Genomic DNA, 26,243 nt, shown 5'->3' on the forward strand with positions numbered 1-26,243 from the left:
TAAAGGAATTAGGGGGGTTTATTTTCCGCATAAATTTTGTACTTTTGAAGATTCCCTTCTAAGGTGTTGGAGACTGAATTTACATTGAGAGCTGTAAATAGAAGTGAACAGTAATAATAAAATATTTTATGCTTGATGTGATTCTCCAGCATATGCAGAACATTTTCTCTTGGATGGGTTTCTTCTAACCATTTAATATGCAGAACAGGTTTGTAAGGAAGAGTGAACTTTTTTCCTTATAGTTGGGAAAAAATGCTTTTCCACACACAAATCATTCTTTCTGTCTACAGACCGCTGTAGTTATACCAGCACTTCTGGTTTAGTCCTTACATTTGACAGTACCTGCTATAGACACCTTAACTCTGCTCACTAAATTCACTGCAGCTGTATGCAAGATGAATGAATCTCTGTATAAGATCTCTGCCATACAGATGTTAATATCAGCATCTTTGTGTTGCGAAGTTTATGCTTAATCTTCAAAACAGTAATTCTCAAACAAGAAACTACTTGCTCATTTTAGAAACTACTAAGATTGTAAGCCTTAGTATAAAAATGGAACAACTATCATTTAAAGAGTGTGTGATAGCTGGATGCCATGCAGATTGACAGGTTGCAACTACTGCTTTTTATGCGTTTGTATTGTAATGAAGGCTTGCTTTTTCTATCAAGTAATGAATAATTCAAAGTCTTTGTCTCAAGGAATTTGTAATATTAGATCAGATTGTTGAAAATTGATAGATTAGATCAGATACAATGAAAAATAAGGAAGAACTTGGTTGTCAATAGCTTTAAGAAGTTCATGAATTTCTTGTATTTTTTGCACTTAAGGGAAAGGTATGTATTCCACTATCAATGTGGTATTGTTTCTATTGAAAAATACTAAGCCTTTAATTGAGATCTGAAGGAAGCAAGAATAGTTGTCCTGTTAACGGACTTGTGAGTCTTTGGAAATTAAAGGAAGTTCTGAAAAAGAAGTACACAGACTATCCCTGGAAATGCATACTGAAATGCAGTGGTATGATGGAGGAATTGAGCAGCAGTTCAGCAATGGTGATAGTAACACAGGAAAAAATGGACTGATGTAGAAATTTTTGGAGAGAGGAGAGGAATTTGTAACCATAGTGGTATGACAAGAGGAAAGGTGTTTTGAACATGCTGATGCTCAACAAACATGTCAGCAGAAGAGTGAATTTCAACAGTAAAACAGCAGATATTTAGAAATCAAGCAAAACACTGACCTAAGAAAAGGAAATAGACCTAAAAGTGGTAGTTTCCTGCCCATTTTCTTATATCCAGTGACAGCCTAATGTTGACCACTTGTCTCCTTTCCATACTTTGTGTCATTGAGAGCAACCAGTTTGCTGTTTCTAAGCCTTCATGTCTTACCACTTCTATTTTGCTCTCCTATTCTTATTTCTCCTCTTTCATTTTCTCTTCATTTTCTTTTTCTTTTAGATTTTCCATTGGCGCGATATTAAAAACACATCTTTCTAGCGCACTGCAGAGATGCTTTGTAAATATAAATAATTAAACTGAAGAGTTTTCTACTTTTCACTGTTATGCTGTAATGTATTACATTATCTTTCTACTTTACTGTAATATATGTCTTATGTTACACTACTTAATATCTAGGTGCTAAATATTGAGTGTTGTAATAAAATACTATTAAATATTGCGTCTTCATTTTTTTTCTCCAGTTTGGAATTTGTGGGTGAGAAAACTAAAGCTACCTTTTAGCTTTATATCTTTGCCTACCCAAACACAGATGACCCAAATATAATTATTGTTCTCAAACATGCTATTTAAGTTAAATTGTTGTTCACTGAATTTTGATGATACAATAATAGTTTCTGATTTGTAAATCTGCTTAGTTTTAGTTTTTGCTTTTGTTTTTTTGATGTCAGTGCGAAGAATGCTTGTGTTGGCAGCACAGTGTATGCATGGGATTGTTGGAGGACAGCATTCCAGAGCAGTACATCTGTTATATCTGCAGAGATCCACCAGGTATGAGTAAGCCACCTTTATCTGCAACTGTCTGCTTGGGTTTTCTAAGCAGAAGTGTTATACATTGCTTGAATTGTTAAAACTTTGTCCGTTTTATGTTTGTTTCACTTCTTTGAGGCTAGGTCTTCTAAGTCTTACTGTAAGCAGAGACTTACTTTTCTTTCAGTAATGTCTTGTTAAACTTGCTAAATCTTCCTTGTGACTTGAGTTACCGTAGCTTTGTTTTTTGAACTGAATTCCTTCAAACCTTCAGGTCTTCTTAATTTCATTGTACTCTGAAAGGACTTTATGTATGAAACTTTCTTGTTTAAAAATTTGCTTTGCATATGCTTGGAATTGGATCTATTTGGTTAAATATCATTTTTAGAGAAATGACTCATTACCATAGTACACTTATATATGCTATGGCAGTTGTTTAATACTAGGATTTTGTAATGTTTGTGTTTGCCTGGAATTCTGTAAATAAGTTGAATATGTAAAATATATGCAGAAATCTGGCACTCATGTTAAACATTAGCACACAAAACACATCTTAAAGTTTTTAATATTTCTCCTAACAATTGTTACAAATGTCCTCTAGTGATTTATCCAACAGGGTATCTGAAGCCCATTTGCAGAAGTGTTAAATAACAGTTTTCATTAGCTCTTCTTGAGAAGAATATTTAGAAATCAGAGCTGGATGGATGTGACTTTTTCCATTTGCCCAAAACTGAGTGTTGGTTGATAATATAAAGTCATGTCTCGTAGTTCCTTATGTGGTGTACTCTGAGCAGTCAAGCCTTTTCTTATTTATAACAACTAATTTGTCTTGTGTTCTTTCCCTGCACTGTACTAGGTACTTCGTTATCCCCTGCTATATGGAGACTGTGTCCCTAAATTTTATCTTCTCTCCCTTCCTAACCATTACTTCTTTTCTTTCTATGTCAGGAGAAAAAGGTCATTCACAATGTCAGTATTTTAAAGTGTATTGGGATAATGGGCAGAAAGGAGATAGACAGGGTATTCTCCTGAAAGGTATGAAGGGCTTCCATCAACCCGTTCTTTGTTATGTATATGATGATAGTGTGATATGAAATTGAGTGTAAGATATTGCAATCTTAGTCAGTTTGTTTATCTGGGTTACTCACTGTAAACAAAAATAATTAGTGTTATATATTGCTCTTGTCCTTTTTTTTTTTTTTTAATAATTAAGTTACCTTAGAAGCGTTAGCAAGTACTCATTAATGCCTGTTGGGTTAAAATTGTAGATGATATTGTAGCATGGGATACCTAGAGGCTGCTTATATTGTTATCCTGTCTAGCAGTGTTTGGCTAAAGACCTCTCAAAGAAGAGTGTAAGAATTCTGCTGTCGCATTTTTGAGTTTTCTTTTTTCATGAAGCCACCTTCTGGCTTCTTATAAGTAGATATTAAATACATTGTTGAAGCAAAATATTTGTTAGTTTTTCCCAAATAACCTAGATGTTTTGGACATAACCATATAAAATCCACACTCCAACATTTCCATCAATAATTTAATTACTTTTTAACTTCTGCAGCTTTTGTAAAACGAAATTTGAAGTGCCAATTATTTAAAAAGATTTTTTTTGCAGTTAGATTGACATACACTTTGTACTTTAATCACAAAGGTAATTAGATCTTTCATTTCCAAGTGCCGTTTAGAGAGTGAGTTTTCAGTGTTGCTTTGAAAGTAACGTGACAAGAGTTCCCTTTTAAATTCTAGAAAATTAAGTTTTAGATAATCAGTAAAATAATAAGGTCTTGAATCATTCTGTCATGGATATTAAGAGACATTTAGGAGATAAAACAAATAATTTTAGCACTTAAGTTTTAAATGCAGTTCTGCTGTGGCTTTAGATGTCCCTAAATTTGTGAATTGCTTACTCCAGGTCAGAGATGGAGTGCCAAATATCTTTACGATAAAGACTGGCTAAACAATGGGCACATGTGTGGGTTATCATTTTTGAAGGAAAACTACTCTCATCTTAATGCCAAAAAGATTGTGTCAACACATCACCTACTGGCAGATGTATATGGTGTAACAGAAATATTGCATGGACTACAGTTGAAGATTGGGATATTAAAGTAAGTATCAGTCCAGGTTTATCAGGATTCATTGTCATCTTCTAAAATATACTTAAGTAGCAGAAGCTACCATTTCCATACGTGTTATTTTATCATGTTAAAGTTGTTTCTTACAAAATAGTTTAAGTAGTTCCAGTGCAACATGTACCTTCATCTTCTTTAGCAGAGTTGGTTTATAATTTGTGGTATGTTTCTTTTTTGCTGTTGCTTGATTTTTATTCTTTTTTTTTATCGCCAACTTGGTGCTAATAGGGCAGTGTGGATTTATTCTGAATTGATAAGTGACCTAGTAGTGCTCTCTTATGTTTGATAATGGCACTTATCTTAGCTGTTATCTAGCAGAAGTGGATTTATAGTAGTACAGCACTGTAAGAGAAACTTCTGTATAACATTTTTCTCATCTTTATTGTAGAAATAAACATCACCCAGACCTTCATCTCTGGGCTTATTCCGGAAAGCGAAAAGAACAAGAACAAATAACTCTTGGGGTAGAGAAAAAGATAGTGACTTTTCCACATGCTGTTAGTCCAACTGAAAGGACGTATCACAGTCAAAACCATAAAGAACCACCTAGTTTACCCCAGAAAATGGAAGAAACATATATCACGAGTGAGCACAGTTACCAAAAGCCACCGAGTTTTGGTCAAGATTGCAAAGCAGTCGCTGACCCTATGAGCTCAGATGATGAAGATACAAGTAGTTTTGAGGAAGACCAGGAATTTTGTTCAGAGAACAAAAACTGTTTACAATATTCTTTTAAAGATGATGGCATGAATGAGCAGGTAAGTACCATCTTTCATCTGAGAAGTTTCTTAATTAGGCAAATATATTTAATCTGATAAAGGTCAAGTACATAAGTACTCAGAAATGTTTGTTAGAACTCAGCGTACTCTATCAGCGCCAATCAGTAGGATCAAAGGAAGATTGCTGAAATTCTTTCAGCAGAGTAGACATTGGTGAAGTGCAAAATGTTTCAAGTATTGTTTATGCTAAAACTGCTTATATTTGTTCTTTTCCAATGTTACAAAAGAAAAAAACAGAACTTAATTGTTTTCTGGGAGCTGAGGGAACAGAGCAGGCTTTCTTTTTTCTCTCAATTCTATTTTCTATTTTTGTATTTTTGTTTCACTGAGATTTGTATTAGTGTTTATTATCATACCGTACTCTCCTTTCAATAGTGATATTACCGAGCAGTCCACAAGTAATTATGCCAATTTAAAAGTTGTGTGCAACTTCTCTTGAGGTTTTTAATACTGCGTATTTCTTCTAATTAAAATTTTCACGCACTTTTAGTCAGGATTATATTTGGTAATGTAGTATGTCTTTCTCAGCTTTGCATTAGGTGTTTGAATCCATTACATTATGGAAAAGAGTTGATACTTTATAGTCTGGTCTTAGCCAAAAATTCTCTTTAAGAAAAAAAAAAACAACAAATGCAAAACAATAACAAAAAGACAACCAAAAAAAAAAATAAACCTTTCTGTTTTCTACAATATGAACTGTGAGAATAAATCGCCCAACTCATCCACTTTTCGAAGTACAGTTTCTGATGTGGAGGAAATGAGTAAGATGCATCTTTTTTTGTCTAATTCTAGTTTTAAATGTGGCATGTAAGCTGTATGATCTGAATGGGAAAATTTTGGCTCATTGTAGTTAGAATTGACTATTCTAAATTGCTTGTTTATACTCGGTTTGTGTAGTAAATAGGCATGCAGCAGTATCAAATAGGCTTTCTTTCCAACAGTAGGTTATATATTTACAGTGACAATTTTCTTAGGATTAAGAGGGAAACGTGAACAGTGAAAAAATAATGTTTCTGGTAGAGACTAAGTCATATACCTGAAGAGCTGGGTGCTCTCTCTCCCAAACCGGGAAGAGATCCTTTGGGACAGTATCAGAATACTCCTTTTGGGATGCCTTAGTTCATCTTCCTGTCAGCAGTTAGCCCTGGTACTAAAAGAAGGCTTACTGTCTAGTCTTAGATATGTTGAAGAGCATTCTTGTTTCTCCATGAGCTACTTTGTACTCAGGAGTGTGCTGACACTGGTTCTCAAGTGCCATTTTGTCATGAAGTGGCTTCAGACTAAGGACCTCTCTTCACTTCCCCTTGTCAAACTTCTGTTTTGGATTTTATGTTCTCCTTTCTAGCTTCCTGCCTTTTCCTTGTGATGGAATCTTAATATTATAGAATGGCTTAAATTAGAATCTACAGATCTGTTGCAGATCTTCTTTTCTTTCACAAGCTATGACCAGATTATTCAGATCCCTTTTTGGACCGTACATCTACTTTTTCCTTCTGAAAGCATGAGTTTGCCCCACCTGACTCTCCTACTTATTTCTTCTTCAAAAATTGTTGTATTCTATTTCCTACCACCTCTTTCAGCATTCCCTGATGGCCTGTGTTGGTCTGGCTTCCTGGTCTCGTAGCTTAGAGGAGGGCCTGTTTGGTTTTAAGTTATGTTTTATGAACTGACCAGTTCAGTGAAACAGAGGTCATAAAAAAGGAAGTATGTGATAGGAAAAAAATAAAAACAACTTTATTACTTAATCTGTAATTGTCTCTCAGTGTCAAGATTTTTTTCTCTTGCCACAGGCATCTGAAAAATACACATAACAGAGGATCTAGATGTTAGAATTGTGTAAACGAAGCCTCATTCAGCAAGGAAAAAACAGCATACTTCTCTTGTAGGTGTACCAAAAAGTCTGAAAATTATCAGAAATGGGGCGTTTAATTTTAATATATAATATTTCCAGTGTAAGTATGAGGGATGTAGTATGAATAGTGAAAGCATTCTGAGATATCTGAGAGATGGAAGATTTTATCTAGTTTGAGAGTTTAGAGGCATTTATGACATTCAAAAATGATCGTTGGTAAATAATTTTGTGAATACTGTGAATATTAACAGCTTGTCCTCTAGGACTTGCTTACAAAGCTGCCAACAGGATGGTCCAAGTTGAATTATTTATTTATTTATTTATTTTAAGTAAGACTTACATGAAATAGTTAATTTCGCCTTATGAAGTGACTAGAGATCTGTCAGTTCCCCATTTCCTGATTTTCATACTCTTACTGTTGATGACTGGGAGAAGACATGCGAAGTCTGTACTGATGTGACATGGAAAGAACGTTAGCACTTTATCGAACAAGTGTATTAAAATGATTAAATTCACTACTTGCCCTGACGTGCAAGTCATTCCTTGCCATGAACTGATTCTTTGTGAGCACAAATCTTCAATTTTCCTTGAATTAAATCTCTAAAACAGAACTGTTAATAGTGAAAGAACTTCCATCAGAAATGAAGTCATAATGAGCATGAAATTGAAACTTCAAATCCTCCAAAGTAATGGACATTCTGAACACTTTGATTAATGTGCTTTTTCAATCTGGTATATTTTCTTTGGTCACAGCCAGTGGCTGAAACATCAGATAGATAAGATGAGAAATTTATTTGCTGTCTTCTTAGAAATAATTAGTTTCTTCAAAGCAAGCTAATCTTCCACGTATAGCACATTTGCATAACATGGCTGCACAGCTCTCAATGTTACTGTCTGTGTACCTGTCCCTGTTTAATTCCGGCTAAATCTTGTGGTGGCAAGTTACAGAGAATCACAGGGGTAGGAAACAACAGATGAATGGCCAACTTTGCAAAATAATGACTTCTGACATCTTGATGTTATTGTATTTTGTGCGCTTGTCATTTATTCTTTGCCTATACTTGGAGCAATCCTTTGGGTTTTATATATTTTTATTGATGTTATACTGATGCAGTTCAGCACTTCATGAATTGAGTCATGATTTTTATAAACAGAGCACAGAAATACAATTTATGTACTGCATTAAACAAAACTTGACCTGCCCTCACTCCTTCCTTGCTTGCCCAGTTAAAAAAAACATGCTTATTTCTATGGAATTTGCATTTTGCTTGTCTTAGTCTACTGAAGTGTTATGATACATGGTGGCTGAGTATGCTTTTTGTCAAGGAGGCAGAAGTACAGTTCTAAAACAGTGTACTGTATCATGATATTCAAGGGTCAGAATGAACACTAGAAATTGAATAGATGCTCTTAAATGGCAATTTTTTCTTTCTGTTGCCCCTATGAAGAAGAATTCTGCTGAAGGAAACACTGTGTTTGTTTGTAATGAAAGAAAAGGCTCAGAGGAACAAATGGATACACATCTTCAATGGCAGCTAAATCTCCTTACTCATATAGAGAATGTACAGAATGAAGTCACCAGCAGAATGGACCTGATTGAAAAGGAAGTTGATGGTAACTGCATTTACAGATGCTTGTTAATATACCTAAACAGCTTATTTCATAGCCACTTGTTAAAGGCAATATCAGACTGAAGATTTTTTTAAAGTACTGTATTCAAAATTGGGTACTCAAAATTATATTCTGAGCTTGCACTTTAGGTTTCACACTCTTCCACAAGATTTTACTGTTTGTTAAAGTAGCTTAATTGCTCAGGACACTTGAGCTCAAGTCTGTAGTGTCAGATTTTAGAAACCTTAGATGATTTGTGGATTATAAAGTTGACAGCCTTTTTTCTGCAGCTGGCTTGATTGTTCTATTACTTGACAGTATTTAGGAAAAGTTTGATTCTGCTGTCATCTTCGATTTGCTACATTAGCGTGTAAATGGATTCAGGAAAATAAACCAGGTTTCCTGGGAAAACATGCATGAGATTGTATTGTAGAAGTAAACACTGCAGCACATAAATTTATTTACTCACTAGTTGTAGAAAGTTAAGAATGAGATGAACTTGAGTGCAGAGTATTCATGAGAATCCTTCATAATTTTTTTGACAAGTGGTCATTTGACTCTTATTTGCAGTCTTATTACTGCCTCATATGAGGCATTATTTCTAGAAATACAAGGTTTGTCTATTTCCTTTTTTTTTGTCTCTGCAAGCTTAAAAGTTGATTTAAAAACATTGAAGATTGGAAAACTGTTCCATAGTCTGATCCTTATAACTAGGAGCTTGATTAAGTGACAGGAGCAAGCCTAGAATTTCACTGATTATGACATTCCCAGACTGCTTTTTCTGTTGCACATCGTTTCTTCTTTATGTGTAGACAGTAGATAGTTAGCCAAGGATGTACTTTGCTTTTAGGTATCTATAGTAACAATCAAATCAGAAGATATGTTTGAATTGTTGGAAAAATCACAGCCTCAATATTTTTTCCCTCCTCATTAAAGATAAAATATTAAAGAAAGGTTTAATTGTTCTGAAAATTGTTTCTCAGAGACTCATTCTGATTAATTTCTTTTTCATTTTCCTTTGTAGTTTTAGAAAGCTGGCTTGATTTCACTGGAGAACTGGAGCCACCAGATCCTTTAGCAAGATTGCCTCAGCTGAAGCGACGTATTAAACAGCTTTTACTTGACATGGGGAAAGTACAGCAAATAGCAACGCTTTGCTCTGTATGACAAAAGGAAGAATAAAGAAATAAAAATAGGTTCTCTACGGTGAATTTTCTTACTAGCCACAAGACTGATAGGAAGACAGCAAAAAGCTGAGCATTTATATCCTTCTTAATACATTAATAGCCTGAAGTTTTAGGAAGTGGAGAGGAAACCTAGAGTAAGCAATCTGTTATATTGAAAATCTAAATATTCACATCCAAACTTCAAAATATGGTGTATTACATACTGAGAAGTGTTTGTATCTCAGTATGATAAACAAGGAAACTTCTGCATACAGGAAAGCTGAACAAAATCTCTGCAAAGAATGGTTCTGCTATTTTGAACCATCTAGTGGAAAATTCTAAATTTGTGGAATTCAGCTGACTAAAAATTTTTGAACTGCATTTTTACAAAATTCTTCTCATCAGTAAAAGACACAGAGAGATCTGCATCCTCTCTACAAGAAAAATTTATAGATGATTTTCTTTTTCATGAATGTTCAGGAAAGTGAGCATATTAGCTTTGATTTTGAAAGAAGCTACTTGTCACAGTCTCCTTTTCAAAGTATTTTTTTAAATAGAAAATTTTATTACAGCACCCTTAGGCTCCTTTAAAACGTAAGTGGCAAGCAGTGGTCACATGTGCCAAATAACGTTACAACCACTGGAATGAGATTTTCATTATGGCTTACATGAAGGTTTTTTCCGTATTCCTACTTGGTGCCAGCAATCCATCCAAAATTATATCTAGTTTATATTTATGTTCTGTGGGGAGTATTCAGGATTCACAATACAATTTTTGTCCTGGATAGCTCTGTTCTGGTGTTACTTCGCCATCCTCAGCTGGGATGAGGAATGACAAGAGCAGTGAAACTGTCTGTGGCTGTCAATATACTCAACCACTAGAATAAATATTGCAATATACATGATACAAGATTTATTTTTGGGGAAAAAAAAAAGAAAAAAAAAACAAAAACAGGAAAACTTCCAGCTTCAGTAAATGCAACATCATGAAACCAAAGGCAACCTAGTTGTTCTGTTAGCTTTTGCTGATTTTTTTGAGCCCAGGACTTTCCCTGTGCTTATAAGTTGCCGCTGTACCCAGTGCTACATACATACTTTTATGTGTATGTACATGTGTATACATACACAAATACATTTATACATGCTATATACATTTATATCTACACATCTATTTTTTTCCATAGATTATAAGAACTGGTGGTTAACATAAAACGTTACCTTTTAACAAACAGTTTCTAAAATTGAAAATAATGTATGTACAGGTTTTGAAATTTGTAAAATATGACTGTTAAAAGGAGGCTATTTAACTGATGACAAAGATACTTGAACATTTTATGCCTCACATCTGTTTATCAGTTCTAGTTATCTGTATAAATGCGTTTTAGAACCGATAGACAGTACACTTGAATTTACCTTTTGATAAGAGTACAAGCCACTGTACATTCAAAAATTATTTAAATTTGCAAACACACTGTTCTATATGTAAGGTACTGTATGTAAAACTGTTTATTAAAACTATTCTGCGTACTCTACATTTTCAATTTTTCTTCCTGATCTACATGCAACTGTTATTATAATAATGTACAGACATCAGAAATTCTTGGAATGCCTTTTGAGGATTCATAAAATTGAAAAATGTGCCAAAGATGGTTTAACTGGGAAAGACACTGCAACCTGTGCACTGAACTTTTATGATAAAAACATTATTGAGTAGCGTGGCTGCTTAAAAAAAAAAAAACCTTACCCTGATATTTCTTGTCTGTCTCTCGTTTGAATTTACCACTTTTAATATGCAAAAAAAAAAGCGTAAGCCCGTGTACAGAGTGGTTGCTATTCAAAACTTGCCACATCAAGCTTGTAAGATGTATTGAAGAGCTACATGGTAACATGGAAGGTGACTGTAGAATCAAAATTAGCAATTTCACAATACGTCAGGAGGAGTTGTTTTTTATAATGACTGTTAATAAAGTATTCTGATGTGTTATATAGTTGGATGCTTAATGGCTTAAAACAATATGATTAGTTGAGTGACCTACTTGCTTCTTGGTATGTGGGACTTTAATATATTATTCACTTGCTGCATATCCTTGAATGTGTTGCTGTGCGAACTGTATAAGAGAAATGGAAATCCAGTTGACTTACTTTGAAGGAAAATGGAGGGTATTTACAAACTTTTATACAGCATACACTGTAGTGATGTTATGCAGTGCCTGTGATATAATAAACTATAGATGCTATGGAAGGTGGATGTGAACTAAGAAATTCCAGGTGAGAGGAATGAGATTACCTTCTTAGTGCAGAGGTGGAGAAATGGTATCTGAAAAGGAAGTCGTAAGGTCAGAGCTGAAGTTGCTTGTGCAGCTTTCACTTGTCTTCTGTTTGTGTATGCAGCAGCCTCAATTTACATGAATACTCAACTTTATCTCTGAAGATCCTGCCTGATTCAGGATGGACTGTGCTTACCAAAACAACGAATCTGATTAACGTTTATGTTTGTCTTCATTTCTTGTGTAGTCAGTCATTATTAATAGATACATTCCTTGCAAGCATTCACATCTTGTAAGAACATATAATGGCTTATGAGCAGTGCTATGATATATTGTGTATTGCTCGAGTGCTTCACAAGCTTGTCTCACTTCTCTTTCAAATTGCATTGTTAGTCCGTGATACCTGAACATTAGTTCTGGCTCAGGTTTCTCCATTACTGAAGTAAGTGGGATGCTTTTGAAACATCCCATGTTGTTTTAAACACAAGTCAGGTGCCATAAAATGTTATGCACAGTATGTAACCTACAGCTGATTGCTTTACTCATTTGCCAGTCGAACCTGATGCGGTCTGGTTCATATAAACATGTCTTCTAATAGGCCTTACCAAGAGAATAATTTTTCTCTATGCATTATTTTCCCTCTGTCTTCCTGCTGCCTCGCTAATTAATCCAAGTACCTACACACAATCTATTTGCAGTATCAGTTACCTGGACATGAATTTCAGTTTCTTATGATGCTTGATGAAGGAGGCAGACTGCTCTGAGAAGAAAGTAATAGCTTGTAGTGTTGTGCTGACTGTGATACATCTGTGCAGATAAGCAAAATACAATTTTTAAATTTTCATCCTTCATAAGTAATTAAAAAAGAAAAACGCCCCATTACCTCTTGTGAGGTACGATATTAAATGGCAAATTTGTGGAGCCTTTAAATGCTGAACTTTGTGTCTGAACTCTGTCTGAAATCTGCCCACCTGTTTTCCGCGATGGAGGTATTGGGAGTGATTCATTTCAAACCCTTCTTCCTGTGACAGTATTGAAGGCATCCACGTCAGGATTTGTGAGTTGCAATGATGGATGTCAGTATTACAGTCGTAAATGAAGCACAGACCTGGTGACATAGGTAGCCCTAGTACGTGTTTTCTGATGATGTTGCAGTTATAAAATGGAGATACTTCAAATCATATGGCAGGAAATGGAAATAGTTCCTATAACACTTTTCTTGGGTAATTGTAGGGAAGCTGATTCCAATATTTTAGATATTCTGGATTTCATATATATTTGTTCAGATGTGGAGTGATTAACAGCTGCAGAACCCTGCTATTTTTCTTAGGTGGTGAATTGCAGTTTTCTAATAGATTCCTTTGCTGGCTTGCAAAGAATTGAAGCTGTTTTTTCCATGGGTAAAGTCCTCTTGTAGAGCAGCTATCACCCTGCTGATTCATTTAGTATCTCTGTTTATCCTTGCTCTTTAGCTCCTTGTTTTTTCTCTAGTTATATGGAGATGCTGATGTGTGAAGGGGGTGGGTGCAAGTATGCCATCTATTTGCACGCCTTTGCCATGTCAGTTTAGAAGACTGGAACCTTGTGTTTTCTCTCTACTGCTTAATAATGTTACAGTCTGTCAGCTTTAATTTCACAGTGTTTATTAAGATCCAAGTTTAATCACTCTCTAAATGTCTATTGCTATTTTTGTGTTTGATTGGTTGCTACTTTTTTCTCTTACACTGCATCTGTATTGCTGTAAATGATCATTTTACAAAGTTTTTATTATGCTATTATGTTCTCGGTGCTGGGTGTAGGGGCCTGTCTTTAGCAGTAAGAATTATACACTATGTGTATATCTGTTATATATGGAAAATATGACAGAGCATGTAATGACCGTGAAAATACACTGCACAAAGAGCAGATTGAGCATTTGGCAGCCATTTTGCACCAACCCGAACAACCCAAAGGAAAAATTAGAAATCACATGGAGAAAATGAACTAGCATGAAAAGTCTTTCAGGAGTGAATCTCTCTTTTTATACTCTAGGCCGCGTGTAAACTGTACATGAGCCAGGGACTGAATAACTACAGTTAGCTCAACTGCTGTTTACTTCAACCAGCAGCTTCCTTTGCTGTACAACTGGCAAGAGCTGTCTTGTTCAGCTGCTGCCGTGGGCGTCAGTGTATTGCCACCAAACACTCAGACAGCAGTACACTATTATAAAATCCTCTATGAGATACACAGAGTACCTTTTCTGTGATTTATTTTTTATAATAGCTATAATGTTGGCCACATTCTAAAACGATAAAGATCATTGAGATTGTTGTGTGCCTGGGCTCCCATTCAGTGGACTTCAGTTTTAGTGAGTTAGTGAATGTATACGTTTAAAATCACTAGGGAATCTTTAGTGGTGTGCTTAGCCTATGGTAAATAAACTACATACGGTCATGGATATTCTTATTTGTATGGATCTGAAAACTTTAGGGAATCTTCAGTTGCATTTTAGCCCATAGCCAAATTATGTAATCAGTAAATTATTCACAGTACTGAATGCTCTTTGAAAGGGTAGATAATAGCAGGATGGGGAAATGGTTTTAAGTTGAAGGAGGGAATATTTAGGTGGATATCAGGGAGAAGTTCTTTACCAAGGTGCTGGAACAGGCTGCCCAGAGAGGCTGTAGATGCCCCGTTCCTGGAGATGTTCAAGGCCAGGTTGGATGCAGCCCAGAGCAGCCTGGTCTAGTATTAAATGTGGAGGTTGGCAGTCCTGCCTGCAGTGGGTGGGTTGGAGCTTTGTGATCCTTGAGGTCCCTTCCAACCCTGGCCATTCTATGATTTTATGATGATGATTCCCTTACCATCAAAGTAATTGTGACATTTTAATGTTCCTGAGTTACTTCAGTGTCTAACAGTTTCAAGGTTTGAGTTTTGCAGTGCATTGTCTTGAAATACCTTGTCTTTTAACAACTTCAGAGTGACAGTGGCAGTCTTGTTTCTCTGAATATTATTACAAAAGAATGTCAGTGTGGTGTACTGATTTCTTATATTTTTGTATTGCCTATAAATAATTGTTCAGGACTTTACTGTTGTAAGAAACAAATACACAAACAGTACTGAGGAAGTTCCTGTCCTAGGTGTGTTGTGGACTGGGGCATAAATGGTAGGCAGGAGGTGAACAAAATCAGGCAGAATCTGAGTGAGATACTAGTATACAGAAACTGTTGAGTTGTTCACATGACAGAAAGTGGTATAATCTTGAACATTTAAAAAACAAACTGCTAGACATATCATAAGCAAAGGCACCACCTCAAAGCAGTCTATCAAACAGTACAAAGACAAATTCAGATCTTGGGGTATTATCTGAACTGCTGTTTTCTTGTCCTGAATCAGATTGAGGATCCATTCGTCCCAGTATCTTATTTTAGGCAGAAGGTCAGTGCAAGCCTTTGTAGAAATATATTGACTGTAAAAGCTCTGTGCAAGTTGATCTTTCCTTTATGGTATCTTTCATTTCTGGATAGCAAAAGTTCCCTCGATCAAAGTATAACGATTTATCAGTTTTGTCAGTCACTGATGTAGATCTGTTCTCCATGAGTTTGTTTAATCCATTGTTCTCCATTTGTCTTTTTTCACCTCCATTACAATCAGGAGACATAAAATTATGCAGCTTTTTGTATGCAGGACGTGGATTTCTCCTTCAATTTGCTTTCCCTCTTCATTGCTGTGCCCAGAGCAGGTTAACTATTATCAGGACAAAAAAGGGAAAATTTTGTACTACCAGAAATTCAGCACCTTGTTAGTATGACTAGGGAAGTTTTTTATTTTCTCATGGTTTAGTTTTCATTTGCCAAAATTGTATCTTAGTATACAAATCTATCCATTACTTGGTAGTAGATGGATGGTTGTACTGGATGATCTTGGAGGCCTTTTCCAACCTTGGTGATTCTATGATTCTAGTGGGGAAATGGAAATACAACACGACAGGAAAAAAAAATGAGAAGTCCTTTGCCTGCTTTTCTTACCTAGCCCAGTTTAGTGTTCTGGTACTTCCCCATCATACTTTCAATTTAAAGAATGTGTAAAGTGACTCAAATGTCTAGTATCTGGTGAAGCTGTGCTTCATTTTTCTTTTCATCTTCTGATTTTGCATCACTTTATGCATTTTTTGTCCCTTTTTGAGGATTGAATTAATGATAATTGCCAAAATCATGTGAAGATGTTTGAAATAAGATCATTATGCTTGGGAAGAAATGTACCTGTGCTCACAAATATAGGAGAAGTTGTTAAAGAATGGCATGATTTCTATATTGTGTTCTTGAAACATAGGAGAAGATGGGCCAAAATTTTATCCCAGTTCATCACAGTCCGTTATTTGAAAATAAATGAAATACATGATATGGGCATCATCTGACAAAGTTTTCAGTTCTTAAAATCGCTACTTCCAATTTACTGCCTCGTTCAGAAGTCTTCTTTAATCCCATTTCTGAATATAAGATTGGTTTCTTAGGCTTAAGTTTTGAGCGAAAGCAATTTTTATGTATGTACAGATGTTTGTATATTCATTTATTGGAAGCATTTACCCTTTGGCTTTTTTATATATAAATACAGCACTTGCAAAAGCCCATGCAGTCTTTCTATTAAGAAAGTGTGTGCAAAACTGGAACACTGGATAAATGATCTGTTTCTTTCTTAAGATTTTGTGATTGCAATAAAATGTTTCATCACATTGAAGTTTTTTCTTTCCCCTAACAATTCTAGTCTAGATTGAGTTGCTTTTTGCTAACGTCTACAACAAACGAAACTTCATTTCCAGCACTAAAGCAATGATTTTAAAGACAAACTAATTTTAAGGCCATATTAGCTGCAGAGACCTTTTCCATTTGCTCCTTTTTCACACTTCAGTGCTCAGCTAATTTGAGATGTTCTTCCATCTTGTCTCAGGTGCTAAAAATAGAGCTTAATACAGTTGTTCCTGCACTGAAGAGAGTGTTATGCACTGAGGATTTTCTTAATTAGAATTTGACCAACCATGGATCACAAGTGCCTTTTTTTCCTCTGAAGACTGTCGATTGCATATATTGTTGTGTAAACTACCCATTTTATTTTTTGAATCCATGGGCCACTGAATCCCACCGAACTTGCATGTGATGCACATCTAAAAGTGGTTTGAAGGACACCAGTTGCCAGAACACTATCTCCCACTTGATCTTTGAAGAGATTTTTAAGTCTTGGCTGTTCTACCTAGTATAGTTAGAGGTCATTTTCTGTTTTTTAAAGAAATAAAAGCAGTCATGAGAATCAATGCAGTTAAGATATTGTCAGTTTTTAGATGCGTAGATAGTTGCACATTGCTTCTTTCTATTAATAATGGTTCTTAGAGGCCTCCTTGGTTTTCTGTCTGCCTTAATGACCTTTGGTAGTCAACAGAGAAAGAGGAAAAAAGTGAATTTTCTATACAGAGGGCTTGAAGGACAATTCTGGACAAACTTTAGAAAACTGGATTAGATAAATGTGTGTTGGTTTGCCATCTGCATAGCGTTGTTCATCATCTCCCAGTTTGATCTTTCTTCTGACTGCTGACTTCACTCAGGTCTAGAGTGGGTTTCTTGAAAGTCAAGTCCGAATATAATTCCATTCATCCACTCAGCTAGCAATGCTAAAGTAAGCCTGTGCTGCAGACTGAGGTCACGTTTACCGTGTATATCTAATGCTGTAGCTCAGGTACGTTCAGTCTGCGGGATGCGTGTGGCCTGCCCAGCATGTCCTGTGGCTCTTCCCCACTGAGCAGCCCAGACTGACCCCAGGTCCACCCCCATTGTTCACAACACTCATTGCTCAAAACAACCAAACGTTGGCGTGAGATTCGTACTGTCTCAGCTGAACACAAAAGCTGGAGAATCAGAATCATACAACAGTTTGGGTTGGAAGGGACTTTTAAGATCATCTAGTTCCAGCCCCCTGCTACAGGCAGGGACACCTCCGCAGAGGAAGGAGCAGTGCCGGGCTCATTCAAGTTATGGCAAATAATTGTGTATCCTGTGAGTGCCACATCTACACATTTCTTGAACACAAGGACAGCGTTTTGCAGGGACAGTGACTCCCTGTGGTTCTTCACACAGTGTAGCCCACAGAAGCCAGAGTTTGGATACCTGTGCTGTAGGACTTAAAGAGGTCTACAGCCCAATATCAAAAGTACGAGTCACCATTACCACAGGTGCTGACTTGGTTGCTAAGAGGGTATTGGACTTGTTGCTAGACTCTCCCATACCCACAAATCACAAATAAGAGTGCTGATGTCACTTTTTTTTGCTGAAATCAGCCAAAGTCCAACCTCAGAGGTGTACTTCTGTTAGTATTAAGCTAATTCTTCTGGGCCTGGTTGTCCAGCTAGCTTTGCTTAAGTGAAAGCAAGTTCTTGTAATTCCTGGTGCAGGTAAATTCTGTCAGTCATTAGTGTTGGATCAGTAAGAAATCATGTTCTGCAGTCAAGTAAATAATATTTCTGAAGTGTTTTAGGTTCAGCATCTTGATTGTAATAAGTACCCTCCAAAATTGATTTCTGTTAACAAGCTTAAGGGTTACGCATGTATATTCCTTGAAGGATGAAGCCTCAGAAGCTAAGCTACTTCCAACCAATTCCAGCAAATACTTGCACCTCAGCACAGGTGGCAACTGACATGGGGCCATGTCAGCATACTTAATGCGTGTGTTGATGTAACTAAGTCCAAAGCCAGCCTCTGTGACTGCTGTTTGTTCTCCTTTCCAATGACTGGTCCCTGTAGTGCTGCCTGGAGAGGGGTGACAACTTGCTGACGGAAACCATGAGGGCAGTTCCAGGTGAATGGACCTCTTGTAGTTATCTCAGAAACATCATATGCGTCACTCACCCAATTCTATGCCCAATGTACCAGCACACAAGTGAACCTGTCTGAGCTGTGGTTGCTATAAAAAGGCAGTTGAAGGCTGCATGCGATGTGCAGGACGCATCAGTGACACAGAGGGATGGAGCTGTCCCATTGCATGATGGGCTCCATCCCAGCTTGCACCCTTCTGTGCTTTATTAGTATAGCAGCAGCCAACATTTTTGGTAAGTATGTTCTTTTACTTTGCTCACATACAGTAGTGACTGCTCCTGGGATCTTTGTGCATTATTCCAACTAAGAGAATAGTGAACTTGAGTCTTGCACGTTGCAAATGTAAATGATGGTTGTGTAATGTGCAGGCTGAGTTTAGGCTCCAGGTTAAATCCTAAACTGTGAGGATGTCTACATGATCAAGATCATCTAAATTTGTAAAATCTGGAATTTGGGTGGAAATACAAAGTTTTCTGGAAAACATGGTTGTCTAGAGAAGAAGAATGAATAGAAAAGGGTGGGATGAAAGTTGTCTATTTCTGTGTCCTATCACTGAATTTAGGCTTTATTCTCAATTTAAGATATTGGATAGTCTGAATGTTGTCCTCAGTTCTCTTTGGTCTGTTTAAAGATCTTGAGTTTGATAGTCCTGAAGGCAGCAGTGTAAGTCATCCACTAATGTTTAATTCAAGTACCTTAATAAGCTGTAAAAAGTGCTGTACAAAGGGACCTCCACACACCTCAGAGCAACTGTCTCACTCACAGTTGAATGGAAAAGATTGGAGGATTGTCTACGTGTGGATAGCTGTAGTTGAGCTAACATAAAATCCCTTACAGTCTTGTGGCAATTTCACATGGGCTTAAAGGGACACTGTAGAACTCACAGGAAAAGTGATTGACAGTTCTCAGGTGCACAGAAAACACCTGTGGCTCAAATCATTGTAATCACTGAAAATTGAAAAGAATTCAGAACTTACGATGTATTTGCACTACTATAAATTCAGACCAACTTAATCTGTTCTGTAAAAAAGAACCTACAAAATTTCACTGTTCTCTTAAAGCAGCAGACAAATTTGGTTTGCATTAAGAACAGACTGGAACAAGTGGTGGCCTCAGCAGCTAACCACGTGTACTGGTAGAGATTGAGAAGCTCCTAATATGAGCCAGTCTGATGCTAACTGCTAGATACAGATTCTTTTTAGGTCTTCCTTTGGTTAAGAAGAAATGCCTTTCCTTTTTATTGAATAGTGTCTGTTATTTAACTTTATTTATAACTTTATTGGGTTTCAATAAAGAACAAATACTCAGAAATGTAAATAGTGATGTCCCTCCTGCTGAGGAACGGACTTGGCTGAGGAAAGCACTGTTTTGTGGAGGTAACTACAAGAAATGATGTAAACTTCTCAGGTACCAGAAAATGGTACCACATTGGTATAGAACAGAGATGAATCTAATTAAATGCAGGCATGGGAAAAGGCCTCATGAGCACCTCCATCACTACTTATCCTGCACCTGGCAGCATTGCTGGTTTGCTCTGTGCCTTTCTCTGCTGTCCCATACAGAAAGGCACAGTGGGGAAATAACCAGGGAGGACTCATGAGCTTGGGCTTCCACTGTGTTTCAGTGGCACTAACAGGATTTGATAAGAACAGGCTAATCATGACATCACACTTAACGTTCACCTTCTTGATGCTTTCAGAGTACCAGACAGATTCTCAGCCACTGCGTCCATGCGAACTTCAGAGGGAAAAGGCTTTTACAGGAGGAGAAACCTACATTCCTCAGTGCTCAGAAGATGGCCAGTTCAGGTAGCTTGTCCTTGCTGTAGTTCTGCTGTTTCACTATATAACTATTCATTGCTATTGAAATATTTAGATTCAGTTTTGAAGAGCCACCCTATCAGAGGGCGAGGTACTCAGAGACTGAAGAGACTTCACAGAGCCGTGTTGCAGATCCAGCCTCTCCTGAATGAATTTCCTGTTGCTGGAATTAATCTCTAGGCTAATGGGTGAATCCAAGGGTAACCACCTAATCTTGCTGCAGATTGCTGTGTAATTCAGCTGATGTCTTCCCATGCATACCAGTGAACACGAAACCTGTGACCAATGTGCCTGATGGCATATATGTGCTAAGCTGACTTGAGGAGTTATCCACACTTCTTAAAGTCGTGCGGTTGGGTTTCTTCTCAAGATAGCAAAAGAACTAATCATAGAATCACAGAATCATTAGGGTTGGAAAAGACTCCAAGATCACCCAGTCCAACCATCCACAAGTATTGCCCCCTAAACTGTGTCCCTGAGTACCACATCTAAATGTTTCTTGAACACCTCCATGGATGGTGACTCCACCAGCCTGTTCCAGTGCTTCACCACTCTTTCAGAGAAGAAATTCTTCCCAATATCCAACCTGAACCTCCTCTGGTGCAACTTAAGGCCATTTCCTCTTGTACTATCACTGTTACCTGAGAGAAGATGTTGACCCCCACCTCACCACAACCTCCTTTCAGAGAGGTGTAGAGGGTGATAAGGTCTCTCCTGAGCCTTCACTTCTCCAGACTGAACTATTAGGTAGACCCAGAGGATTTAGCAATACAATCCTTTCTGATTCTATTATTTGAAGTAGCAAGTGCCTGTTTGCCATGGTTTGTGCCCCATACTGACTATGGGCAAGACTGAGGACTTTGGAGTTAGAGAATAAAATCTGTTACTCATGTTCTCCTTCAGGGCAGTTCAGTGCAGCAGGAATGGTCTTTCCTGTTGGTGTGTAGATGAGAATGGCATCGAAGTACCTGGCAGCAAACAGAATGGATATCCTATATCTTGTAAGTCAAAGGTTTTTATTTTTGTTCAAAATGTTTTTGTTTTTGTTTTTGTTTTTAAGTGTTTTAAGACTACATTTAAACTGTTGAAGCAAAGGGCATTTAGACTTACATGGACTCTATTTTGTTGTTTTCACTGAATCCTAGTGGAAGTTCTGGTCTTACTTTGGGAATGGTCATGGAAACCATCAGGTGGTCTGTATTCATGAAGATCAAAATAACATAAAATATAAACTTTAACTGATCATATTCACTTATGAATTAGAGAGCTTCAACCCCATCTGTGGTGGGTTTCTGGATACCACTTTTCATGACCTCAACTCCATCAGTGTCTTGATGCCTCCTGGATGACAAAATCAGAAGTTTTCCCTCTCAGAAAATTCAGTTGTTATTTTAAAATAGATGATTCTGTATCCAACAAATAACTTCCTCTAACAGTGTCCCTCTCTGGCGCTGCAGGCTTATCCTTCTGCCAGTTGCAAAAACAAAGAGTCTTGGTGAGTGGCTACATCAACAGCAGTAGTATCTCCTACATCCCTCAGTGCCTGGACTCAGGGGCATTTGATGTGGTGCAGTGTGATGTGGAGCTGGATCAGTGCTGGTGTGTAGACCAAGAAGGAATGGAGATTTATGGCACCAGGCAGAGAGGAAAGCCAACACAATGTAAGTACTATTCAACAAAACAATGAGTTTAGTAGGGATGGAAGGTTTAGTGTGAATGAAAGATGGTAAATAAGCTCTTTGGGCACTGTAGCCTACACTTATCCTATGGAAGTATGGGTGCTTAGTAGAGAAATTTGAAATAAGTCCCTTTTTCCTTTGGCTATAGAGAGAACACAAGACACCTATGTTAGGGTGTTCAGCATAATGAATCTAGGCCTCTTCCGATTCCAATGGGATTGTCTGTAGGACATTCAGCACTAATAAACATTGCTGTTTTTCCTTGTTAGGTCCAGGGACCTGTGAGATCCGAGACCGCCGCATTCTGCATGGGGTTGGGGAGAAGAGCCCACCACAGTGCTCAGAAGATGGAGAGTTTCTGCCTGTCCAATGCAAGTTTGTCAACACGACAGACATGATGGTTTTCGATCTCATTCATAATTATAACAGGTAAGAGCATAGGTTTCTGAAACAGGGAGGCAGTGCTGCACAATTCTTAAAGGCAGGATATTACTGCATGTTTTTCCCCATGAAGTACTTTTCATTGAATCATAGAATCACCAAGGTTGGAAAAGATCTAAAAGATCATCCAGTCCAACCGTTCACCTATTACCAATAGCTCCCACTAAATCATGTCCTTCAACACAACATCCAGTCTTTCCTTGAACACCCCCAGGGTCGGTGACTCTACCACCTCCCTGGGCAGCCCATTCCAGTGCCATTCCTTTTGCTGTGATTATGTCTGATATTATTTCCTGCTAAGAATAGTCCAAGTAATTCGTTTTCCTGTGAATTAAATTTGTTCTTCTGCAAAAGCTTTGTATTCCATCCCTGTAGTGTATTCAGTGTGACTTTGCACACTAGTGATTACCACTTTGGGATCTGCATTTGGGAAAGTAGCCAGGGAGATCTTTCAGTCAAGCAGAAAACAGTAGATGAGATAGATGCAACAGAAAGAGTGAAATTCAGATGTATAGATGAACTAAGAAAGATAATTCCGTATGGAAGGACAGAAAGATAAGTGGCAACACATAAAGAACAAGTTACTCATGATATTGGGAAGACATTTGTCCATTTACACAGTGCTGGAGTTACTCATACAAGTGAGCAAGCAAGAGATAAACGGGGGTGTGACGTGCAGACCAGCTTCAGTGATTGGAGCAAGCTGGGGGAGATTTCAAAATGCTGGACCAAATGCTTGTCAGTGGGAGCAGGAAGCCTTTGTCCTTTGGAGGAATAGGGAATTAATGATCATAAAGAGAAATAAGGGCTGGGAAAGGGGAAATGCAGAGGGAAGAGGTCTTGAGAAGTGCCCTTGGCTGGGCATTGCAATCAGCACGTTTCTCCAGAGGAGGGCAGTGGAGTAAATGTAATGTCTCCTTCTGCCTTGACTCAGTTTGCAGAGAATGAAGCAATGCTTTAAATTAATATATTTTGTATCTTTTTTACATTTTTACTTTATTATACTTTTTTTTGCTTTACTTGCTCCCATTGGGAGGTTTGACTGGAAAAGATCGGCAGGACTGTGCACTTCTTGTGTCCACGTCACGTAAATAATCACAGCAGAACCATTTCACTTCCAGCTGTCTATTTTTCTAATTATGGCACAGACTTAATCCATAACTGTCTAATCGGAGTACCTTAGGTTGTTAATATATTTATTTTTCACCACATTTGTGTGTGGAATATTATTATTCTGCTATATAAGCAGGCAGCAAGAATGTAGAGTTGAAGTGACAAGTTCCAAAGCAAAGAACTGTTGCAAATGCACAGATTAAACCCCTATCTTAACATGTTCACGTTCTGATAACTGGATAACTTTGGTTCCAAGAATTTATTTTTGAAATCTATGTGTCACTTAACTCCGTTTGTAAATGGCTTCCCCACACTTTTCCAACTATTCCAGAATAAAGGAGTGTGTCATATAAAATAATGGAGAATTTTGAAAAGAGTAAGGCTAAGGTTTTCCAAGGAGGAAGACTTCTGGAAAGAAAGATAAATCCAAATTTTCTGCCGTACACCAGTAGTTGTCTACTGTTGCTGCTTTTATACAGACTGTGCTCAGGTCCAACTAGGATAGGCATCTGTATAGTGCAACCTGTGGGAATTACTGTGGGAAGAGATCAAGAATCCAAAAATCAGTAATTTTTACTTTATTGTTATAACTTTCATCAGGTTAAAGACCTTGATCACTGTCTTACCCCAGTTCACTGGAGGTTCTGCCCTATTACAGTCTTAAAATAGAATCACAGTATATCCTGAGTGGGAAGGGACCCAAAAGTTCAACTGCTGGCTCTGCATAGGACCACCCAAAATTCAAACCCTGTGTCTGAGAGTGTTGTCCAAGTACTTCTTGAACTCTAGCAACTTGATGCCATGGCCACTGCCGCAGTGTTTCTCATGTGCATTGCAGACTGTGCACGTTAGAGCAGCCCTGAGGCTGCAGTAGGGTGGCACTGGGATTGAGACTAGTTTTGGTCTCATTTAGATTATGGAAGATTATGGGTTTGCTGTAAAACTCTTGTGCTTGTCAAAGTTTCTTTTTCTTGATCAGGGTGCCAAAGTGCCCTTCCTTGCTAAAACCTACTCTGACTCCATCATTCTATGAATGCCTTGAGCAGAATATTCCATTTCCTTTTTACTAGATTTTTCCAAATAAGCCACAGGTGGCTGGGACATGAAGCCTTTATCATATTTCAATGCTAAGATATGTCTCTGTAAAATAAAACAGTTGTTTTGGAATGTGGTGAAAATGTCCCACTGGCCATATTGCCTCAGTCCAGCAAATCGTCTTCTAGTAGGTTGCAGAAACCCCAGAGTGTCTGTCGGTTAAGATCACATTTATTATGTTTCTCCCAACTCTGACCTTATTAAGTTTCCTTCCTAAGCCACTACTTTGCTGGAATCTGGCTGTTGTCACTCCTAGAGTATTCTACTGGGAACTACCATTTCTTTGATCTCCAAAAGTAGGAATCAATCTCACTTGTAATACCTTAGAAACCTTTTCTCTTTAATCCATGGAATCATTCTCTCCGAATGAAAAACATTAGTGATGTTTTTATCAGCTTTTATGCTTAGTTCAGCACAGAAAGCCTACATAGCATGGAGGTAAAGGGAGCAACCTGTTTGTTTAGGCACTCAGCCATGCACATTTGTGGAAGGAGCTAATGAACGGCTGTTGTAATAACATTAGGCCAACACGTGCCTATTCAACTCTCTTTGACAGGCTTTTGATGGTGAGAACAGAATTGAAAATGAATACTAGAGGCTGGGTATGTGCATATGAAGGATAAGGAATCTTTCTGAAGGGAGATCTTATTGTTCTGTGCTTGGTTAAAATACGCAGGAAACTTGTTAGTCTACTGGAATGCTGATTTGGATCATGTTGGAGTCTGGGCGACACACGCAGATCAAAGGATTGTCCCATGGTTTTGTGCTAGTCAGCAGATGCTTTGCTGTTGTTGTCAGTGGGCCTCCCTGGGCACTTCACAAGAGGCTGCTTTTCCTTCCAGGCTCCCAGCGGCTTTCCAAACCTTCAGTTCCTTCCGGGAGACATTCCCAGAGGTCTCTGGGTACTGCTACTGTGTGGACAGCCTGGGGAGAGAGCTCGCAGACACCGGTGAGTGCCTCCCAACTCCTCAGCTTCAGCATGTTGAACTCCCAAGCAAAAGGATAAGTAATAAGTATCAGTCTTCAGTTTCGTTTGAGATCCGAGTGCATTCTTGCAAACACACAGACCAGTTGATGTGACTCTCATAACATTCTCTCACTCAAGGTGAACCCACTCATGGAAACTCCAGCCAACAGCAAACAGAGTCAACCCTGCCCGCCTTAAGGTGCTGGAACAGGATTTTTGCATGTCTACCTTCTGTCCATCTTAGAAGGCTGGATCCTATTCAGTGTCCAGTTGCCAATGTAGAGGAATTTAAAAGACATGGAAGTTGAACTATTTTCTTCTTACTCTGATGGTCTTCTCTTGTTTTCTCATAGACTCGGGTTACCTTTCAGGCATATTAGTAGTTGATGGGAGATTTTACTGAATAGAATTTTATTTTCCAGTATAGAGGAATGAGGAGGTTGAACTCTCCCAAGTCCACTTCCTTAGATATTTCTGTTCAAAAAATTGAAGCAAAAAAAAA

General features: G+C 37.7%; 1 protein-coding gene across 1 annotated transcript in view; it reads left to right on the forward strand.

The window, feature by feature from the left end:
- Positions 1-11,052, forward strand: part of LOC109366936 (PHD finger protein 20-like protein 1) — a 43,504-nt gene extending 32,452 nt beyond the window's left edge. The window contains exons 12-17 of the mRNA XM_019614395.2: positions 1,905-2,004; positions 2,932-3,018; positions 3,893-4,088; positions 4,501-4,870; positions 8,192-8,357; positions 9,379-11,052. Coding sequence (XP_019469940.1) covers positions 1,905-2,004; positions 2,932-3,018; positions 3,893-4,088; positions 4,501-4,870; positions 8,192-8,357; positions 9,379-9,521 — 1,062 coding nt within the window. The 3' untranslated portion in view covers positions 9,522-11,052. The remainder of the gene's footprint in view (positions 1-1,904; positions 2,005-2,931; positions 3,019-3,892; positions 4,089-4,500; positions 4,871-8,191; positions 8,358-9,378) is intronic.
- The last annotated feature ends 15,191 nt before the right edge of the window (positions 11,053-26,243 follow it).

Source organism: Meleagris gallopavo, chromosome 3 (genome assembly GCF_000146605.3).
Source record: "Meleagris gallopavo isolate NT-WF06-2002-E0010 breed Aviagen turkey brand Nicholas breeding stock chromosome 3, Turkey_5.1, whole genome shotgun sequence".
NCBI lineage: Eukaryota > Metazoa > Chordata > Aves > Galliformes > Phasianidae > Meleagris > Meleagris gallopavo.